This window comes from Brienomyrus brachyistius, unplaced genomic scaffold (genome assembly GCF_023856365.1).
Source record: "Brienomyrus brachyistius isolate T26 unplaced genomic scaffold, BBRACH_0.4 scaffold33, whole genome shotgun sequence".
NCBI classification, from domain to species: Eukaryota; Metazoa; Chordata; class Actinopteri; order Osteoglossiformes; family Mormyridae; genus Brienomyrus; species Brienomyrus brachyistius.
In genome coordinates this window covers 1,772,002-1,778,906 of record NW_026042308.1, presented here as the reverse complement: position 1 = coordinate 1,778,906, position 6,905 = coordinate 1,772,002, and the positions used below count along the sequence as shown (strand labels likewise).

Sequence of the window (6,905 nt, the reverse complement as noted above, 5' to 3'; positions counted from 1 at the left end):
GATTACCATCTCACTACCAAATATGACAGAACATTTTAGCACTATATCTATACATCAGGTAAAAAAGGGATCAAATCAGGATACAGTTCTGATTGTTTTTTTTTATTTTTAGACTTTCTGATTAGATTAATATAATTTATTAGGTCTAATTTGTGAACAGGGTAAAATAGGTTGGATTTATTGTATTTACATTTACGAATATAAAATTAATAGTATTAAATTTATCTGCATTGTCACGCTCGTGCCACGCCCCCTTCGTTAACGTCGGGGTTCCACGTGAGGTTGTTTCTTGTGTTATTCAGTCCTGTGTATTTAAGTCCACGTCAGAGTACGTATCCCCAGTTCCGTCATAGACGTCGTGCTCCGTGTTTCGCCTGGTCTGTTTGTTCTACCTAATAAGCCGGAGTTCCTGATTCTCCGCTCCCTGCTCGCCCGACGGCGATCGTGACATGTATTCTTCCAGTCACAAAAAACCCGCAAAAAAAACATTTTTACAAGAAAACTGAAAATTATAAAACACATTTGTTTGTATCATGTTAAGCATATCAGAGCATAATTTTTCAACAAAAGGGCAAGACCAAAATAAACGAACATTAGTTTTGCAGTCACATTCAGAGAAAGAACAGCTAGATTGAAAATATTTGGACGGATAAAACTTTGTGTCAATTTAAAGGTGACTTCTACTCTATTTGTTGATAAAAACTTAGAAGGTAAAGTCCACACCTTTTTCCAAGGTATATTATCCACTATGCCATTCCAGTATGAAACATGTGGAACGGAGGTGTAGTTTTGGGTAAAGAATGTCCTGATTTTTTTTAATTATTTCTTGAAAAGCATGTATAGAAAAACACACCTTACCAACAGCAGATTCAACAGGATCCATAGATGGAACAGTCGGATTTCCCCAATTATGCAGGTTTGTGACTCGACTATACTGGGCACCAGGTATAAGAAACAGCTCACAACAGAAGTATAGCAATAAGCCTTTATTACCAGGATTCCACAATTCAGCGTCCCTGACCCAATAAGTGAATAGAGCACCCAGGCAGCACCGCAACCCCCCCACACAATGATCTCAGCACAGCAATCTCTAAAAAACACTTCACACTCAGCTAAAACACCCGGCTAAAGTTCACACGTGGACAATAAAAAGGCCTGGGCAGCTCACATCAACACAAGGGCCATGAACACCAAAATCACATGTGGTTCCTCCTAAATAACACATAAATAAAGGAGATCAATTCATATCAAACAATATTATTTAAATTAACTAGTCGGGGGAAGACAGCCCAATCCCCCGAAAACAAAACACACAACACAAATAATGATCCCGCTCCTAGAAGGAACCACAAACCTTTCCTGTGGCGCCTGGAATCCACGCCGCTGCCACCAATCGCGGACCCGCAATTTATGTTGTTCCTACTTCCGCCTCACAGGTGTTTCCTATTAACCCTTATCACCATCACAATCCCCACCTACATCCAACCCCTCTTTTTTTTTTTTTTTTTTTTTTTTTTAAATGGGGCCTCACATTTACGCCACCATAACCTTTATTCCCGATACCTCTGGGGCACCAACCCTCGTGTCGCCCGCAAAGATCACCGCACAGGCAATGGCCCTGTTCCTCCGCTGATCTCTGGATTGGAGGTAAAATCTGTTCTTGCTCTGAGGGCCCACAGGGCCCCTGGAGTACCTCCATTCCCCATGACCCAAGGGTAGGCCCACCAGTCCCTCCAGTCACTAGTCACTGCTGGCCTCTCAACCTCCGTTTCCTCCGCTACGGTGGTTGGATCCGGGTCATCAAACCAACATGGACTCAGATTTTGGTGCAACACCCGTTCTTGTCCATTACCAGAAGATCTCACCACATACACTGGCAATTCCACATTAGGCTGCAACACAACAACATAGGCTTTAACCTCCCACCTATTCCTCAATTTCCCTGGTCCACGGGCCCGCCTGTTCAAAACCAGTACTCTGTCCTGGTACCAAAGGTTCTGCTTTTACCTTTCGGTCAAAACCCCTTTTCTGCATTGCACTTGATTTTTTAATCTGATGTTGAGCATGTGTATAAGCAGCCACTAACCTCTTATGGTGCTGATACACCCAGCTGTTCACCGTCCCTGAAAAACCGTCTCCACCACCTACCAACATGTCAAAAGGTAATTTAGCATGACGTCCAAACATTAAGAAATAGGGGCTGTAGCCTGTAGAGGAATGAGGTGTGTTATTATAAGCCTGCACCATCTCCAGCACATACTTATCCCATTCCTCTTTTTGGCCTTCTGCAAGTGTCCCCAACATGTCCAATAATGTCCGATTAAACCGCTCACATTGTCCATTCCCTGAGGGGTGATATGGGGTCGTGTGCGTCGTCTTTATTCCATACAACTCACAGAGTTCTCGAATAACCGCTACTTCAAAATTTGGACCCTAATCGGAGTGCAATTGATCAAACCCCCCAAATGGCTGAATAAAATGGGTCCATAAGGCCTGTGCCGTTGTCACCGCCATCTGGTCCAGAGTGGCCACTGCGACCGCATACCGTGTAAAATGGTCCACTATGACCAGCACATTCCACTTCTTGATGCCTCCAGGCTCAGAAAGTCCACCGACACCATCTGAAGGGGATACATTGATTTAATTGGGACCAACGGGGCACATACTTTAGCGGTTGGCGTCTTCCTTAAGCCACACCGTTCGCACTTTTGGCAATACTCCTTCAATTGCTTGTACATCCCTGGCCAAATAAATCGTCTCCATGCGACTCCACCCACCTTCTCCACAGCCAAATGGCCCGCTCCATCATGCACCCACTCCATCACACCCACCTTCTCCGCAGCCAAATGGCCCGCTCCATCATGCACCCACTCCATCACACCCACCTTCTCCACAGCCAAATGGCCCGCTCCATCATGCACCCACTCCATCACACCCACCTTCTCCGCAGCCAAATGGCCCGCTCCATCATGCACCCACTCCATCACACCCACCTTCTCCGCAGCCAAATGGCCCGCTCCATCATGCACCCACTCCATCACACCCACCTTCTCCACAGCCAAATGGCCCGCTCCATCATGCACCCACTCCATCACACCCACCTTCTCCACAGCCAAATGGCCCGCTCCATCATGCACCCACTCCATCACACCCACCTTCTCCGCAGCCAAATGGCCCGCTCCATCATGCACCCACTCCATCACACCCACCTTCTCCGCAGCCAAATGGCCCGCTCCATCATGCACCCACTCCATCACTCGCTTCCGCAAAGAGGAGGGCACCAAAATCTGTTTTACCTCCTCCCTTGTCTTGGGGTCCACCACCTCCCTACAAAGTAGTCCTTGGTGAACACAAAGTCGACCCCACTGACATAGTAGTGTGCGGACCTGTCCATCTTCAGACACCCTTTCTCTTGGGGTAGGTTCTTTTCCTCTGTCCACATATAGCCACACTCGTGCCATTGCTGTATCCCCTCTTTGGGCTGCCATCCACTCCTCCACTATCCCTGCTCCCAGTACCTCCCAGTCTCCATCTGGGCATTAACACTTACCCTCACTGGTAACTGGCTGTCTGGCGGGGCTGTAACAAATGCTTGCAAACATGCCTGCACTACTGCGGGAGCCACTCTATTTCCACCACCTTCCGGTAGGACACCGTCCTCTTCATCGTCCCCCTCTCTCGACACCGATCCCACCGGCCATCGGGAGAGGGCATCCGCATTCCCATTAATCCCACCTGGCCGATAACAGACTTCAAACTGGAATCCAGCCAGCTGTGCCGCCCAGCGCTGTTCCACGGCTCCCAGCGTTGCTGTACCTATATGAGCCAGGGGATTGTTGTCTGTAAATACCACAAATGGAGAGGCAATTAAGTACTCCCTAAACTTTTCAACAGTAGCCCATTTTAATGCCAGCAACTCCAACTTGAATGAACTGTAATTCCTATCGCTCCTCTCCGCTGGTCGCAGACTCCGGCTGGCATAGGCGATCACACGCTCCTTCCCTTCTTGCACTTGAGCCAACACTGCACCCAATGCAGCCAAACTGGCATCTGTATAAACCCTAAAGGGGACTGAGAATCAGCATAAGCCAACACTGCACCCAATGCAGCCAAACTGGCATCTGTATAAACCCTAAAAGGGTACTGAGAATCAGCATAAGCCAACACTGCACCCAATGCAGCCAAACTGGCATCTGTATAAACCCTAAAGGGGACTGAGAATCAGCATAAGCCAACACTGCACCCAATGCAGCCACACTGGCATCTGTATAAACCCTAAAGGGGACTGAGAATCAGCATAAGCCAACACTGCACCCAGTCCAGCCAAACTGGCATCTGTATAAACCCTAAAGGGGACTGAGAATCAGCATAAGCCAACACTGCACCCAATGCAGCCAAACTGGCATCTGTATAAACCCTAAAGGGGACTGAGAATCAGCATAAGCCAACACTGGTGCTTGCAGCAGGCACTTCAGCCTCTGAAAGGCCATTTCCTGTGCTTCCCCCTACGTCCACGACTGTAGATTACCTGATGTCTGACGAGAATATTTCTTCGATGTTCCCCTCAAAAGTTCATTCAAGGGAGCAGCAATCTTTGCAGAGTCCTTAATAAACCCTTGATAATACCCAGTAAAGCCCAAAAATGCTCGAAGCTGGAGGCTATTGATTGGGGCTCGTCATGCTTCCACCGCCAGCAACTTCTCTGGGTCTGGAGAGACTCCTCCTTCAGAAACCACGTGTCCCAGATATCTAACTCCATCCTGAAATAAAGAGAACTTTGCTGGTTTCACTTTAAGTCCATAACCCGCCAAGCGAGTAAATACCAAGTCCAGATGAGCAAGATGTGCATCAAATGTTGGAGAAAATACTATGATGTCGTCCAAATACAACAGCAACATCTCAAAATTTTGATCTCCCAAACAACTCTCCACTAACCTCTGTAACGTCCCGGGTGAGTTACACAGCCCCATCGGCATCCGATTAAGCTGGAATAAACCCATAGGGGTAATAAAAGCAGTTCTCTTATCAGCTGGGTGAACACCAACCTGCCAATACCCATGCGCAAGATCCAATGTTGAGAACTGCGGACTTTTTCAATGAGGCCATGGATTCTTCCACCCTCGGAAGTGGGTATGCATCTTTATGAGTAACCATATTAAGCTTTCTGTAATCCACACAAAATCAAAGTGTACCATCCTTTTTCTTTACCAACACGACTGGCGCTGCCCAAGGACTACAGCTTTCACTTATTACTCCCCCCTCCAATAACTTTTTCAAAAGACTTTTCACTTCCTGGTAGAGCTTAGGAGGAATCCGCCTATATCGCTCCCTAATAGGAGCTGTTGTACCTGTTGGGATCACATGCAATACTTTATCTGTATACCCATAATCCTCCTCATGCTGTGAAAACACCCCACAATGTTTAACCAACAGGTCCTTAATCTTTCCCTGCTGCTCTCCTGAGAACTGACCTGGATCAAGGGGCCTCCCCCAGGCACGCAGTCCCTTCTCTCTCTTCCCTTTCCACTGTACATTGTCTAACACCCACCTCTACAGTCGCCTCGTCCACTGGCCGCACTTCCAACTCTCCTTGTCCCGTTTTTTGACAAACTTCCACCTCATGAATCACTCCCAATGTAACTCACCTAAGCAATTTAACCGACTTTAGAGCCAAATTTACGACTCTAACCTTTAAACGTTTCCTTTACCACCATACTTAAGGAACGGGCCAATAATAACTGTCCCGGCAACCCCATTCCTGCAGCTGGTTCAACTAACCCCACAGAATCCTTCCCATCAGGCCGTGGAGAAGTACAAGCCTCCAAAACCACTTCCGACATGGCCGGCACGTTAATGCACCCGCCCTTTGGCCAATAAACTGCTCCTAAAATCCCAGTTTCCCTTGAAAGTTCTCAGATTATCACACATAACAAAGGTTTGTTGCCAGACTCTTGCTTCTGGGGCCTCACTAACTCCCTCCACATACTTCGACCCAAATTTGGTAAGTAACAAATCATGACACTGTTCTATAACATTCATACCAATTAGCCCTGGACAGGACTGAAACCCTGTATCTTTCACGATCAAAACTCCTTTATTAGGTATGACTTGGCCACAGATAGAAAGATTTACCTCAATATATCCTATATAGGGGATCCTTAATCCATTAGCTGTAATTAAATTAAGCTTTTGAATGGGCTGCTGCACCTGTGGGCTTCCTACCTGAAAATGTTCTTTAAAATAACTCTGTCAATGTCGTAACTTGTGACCCTGTATCAAACACTGTGTTTTAATACCATTTATTAACACTTCGGCCACTGGACATTGACCCACTATATCATTGCTATGAATCTCCTGGCCACCAACCCCATTCCCCACTGTTTGGGCCTTAACAGAGGGCGGTTCTAGTTTAAAGGCTCCTCCATGGATCCTACTGCCCGGCATCTTCTCTCAATATGTCCCACCCTTTTACACCGGCGACAGATTGGTCTCCCCGAGTCACACATTTACCCTTTGTCTACCACTCTCTCTCACTCTTGTAACGCTTATGGAACCTTCACACTGTCCTCCCTCTACTTGCAAACCCTCTCTAATTTCCTGTATTAGTCCAGATACCATATCTTTCATTTCCCCTCTCACCTGAATAAGTACATCCTGTTTAATCTCTTCCTGTAATCTAGCAAAATCCCACGTAGGCTTTACATTACTTACTTGGACTGCTGCTACTCCAGCCTGTGCAGAACCTTCCCGCTCTTCAGCCCGTATAACCGCTTCATGCTTTATTTCCGAAAAAGACATATTTGGTTCCAATCTTACCCTTCCTCTAAGACCCCTACGCAGACCTGAATCCAGCAACCCTCCAATAAACTGACCTCGCAACACATATCCCGTATTAGTGGAATCTT

At 46.9% G+C, this 6,905-nt stretch overlaps 1 protein-coding gene across 4 annotated transcripts; it reads right to left on the bottom strand.

The window, feature by feature from the left end:
• Positions 1-1,726: 1,726 nt before the first annotated feature.
• On the bottom strand, positions 1,727-3,322 carry LOC125721498 (suprabasin-like). Of its 4 annotated transcripts, none has more exons than XM_048997446.1 (2): positions 2,886-3,322; positions 1,727-2,831 (listed from the first exon to the last, which is right to left on the bottom strand). In XM_048997446.1, exons 1-2 carry the CDS (start codon positions 3,252-3,254, stop codon positions 2,562-2,564), a joined length of 639 nt encoding a protein of 212 aa, XP_048853403.1. In that variant the 5' UTR covers positions 3,255-3,322; the 3' UTR covers positions 1,727-2,561. The 4 variants fall into 4 exon arrangements, with proteins under 4 accessions (XP_048853403.1, XP_048853404.1, XP_048853406.1 ...); XM_048997447.1 differs by having other exon boundaries at positions 1,727-2,939; positions 3,048-3,322; XM_048997449.1 differs by having other exon boundaries at positions 1,727-3,047; positions 3,156-3,322.
• Positions 3,323-6,905: the final 3,583 nt, after the last annotated feature.

What these genes read in the sequence shown, in the direction of transcription:
- LOC125721498 (XM_048997446.1), bottom strand. Translation starts at nt 3,254, where the DNA reads ATGGAGTGGGTGCATGATGGAGCGGGCCATTTGGCTGCGGAGAAGGTG. An exon ending in GCCATTTGGCTGTGGAGAAG is followed by an intron (nt 2,832 to 2,885) that starts GTGGGTGTGATG and finishes GCTGCGGAGAAG; the next exon opens with GTGGGTGTGATGGAGTGGGT.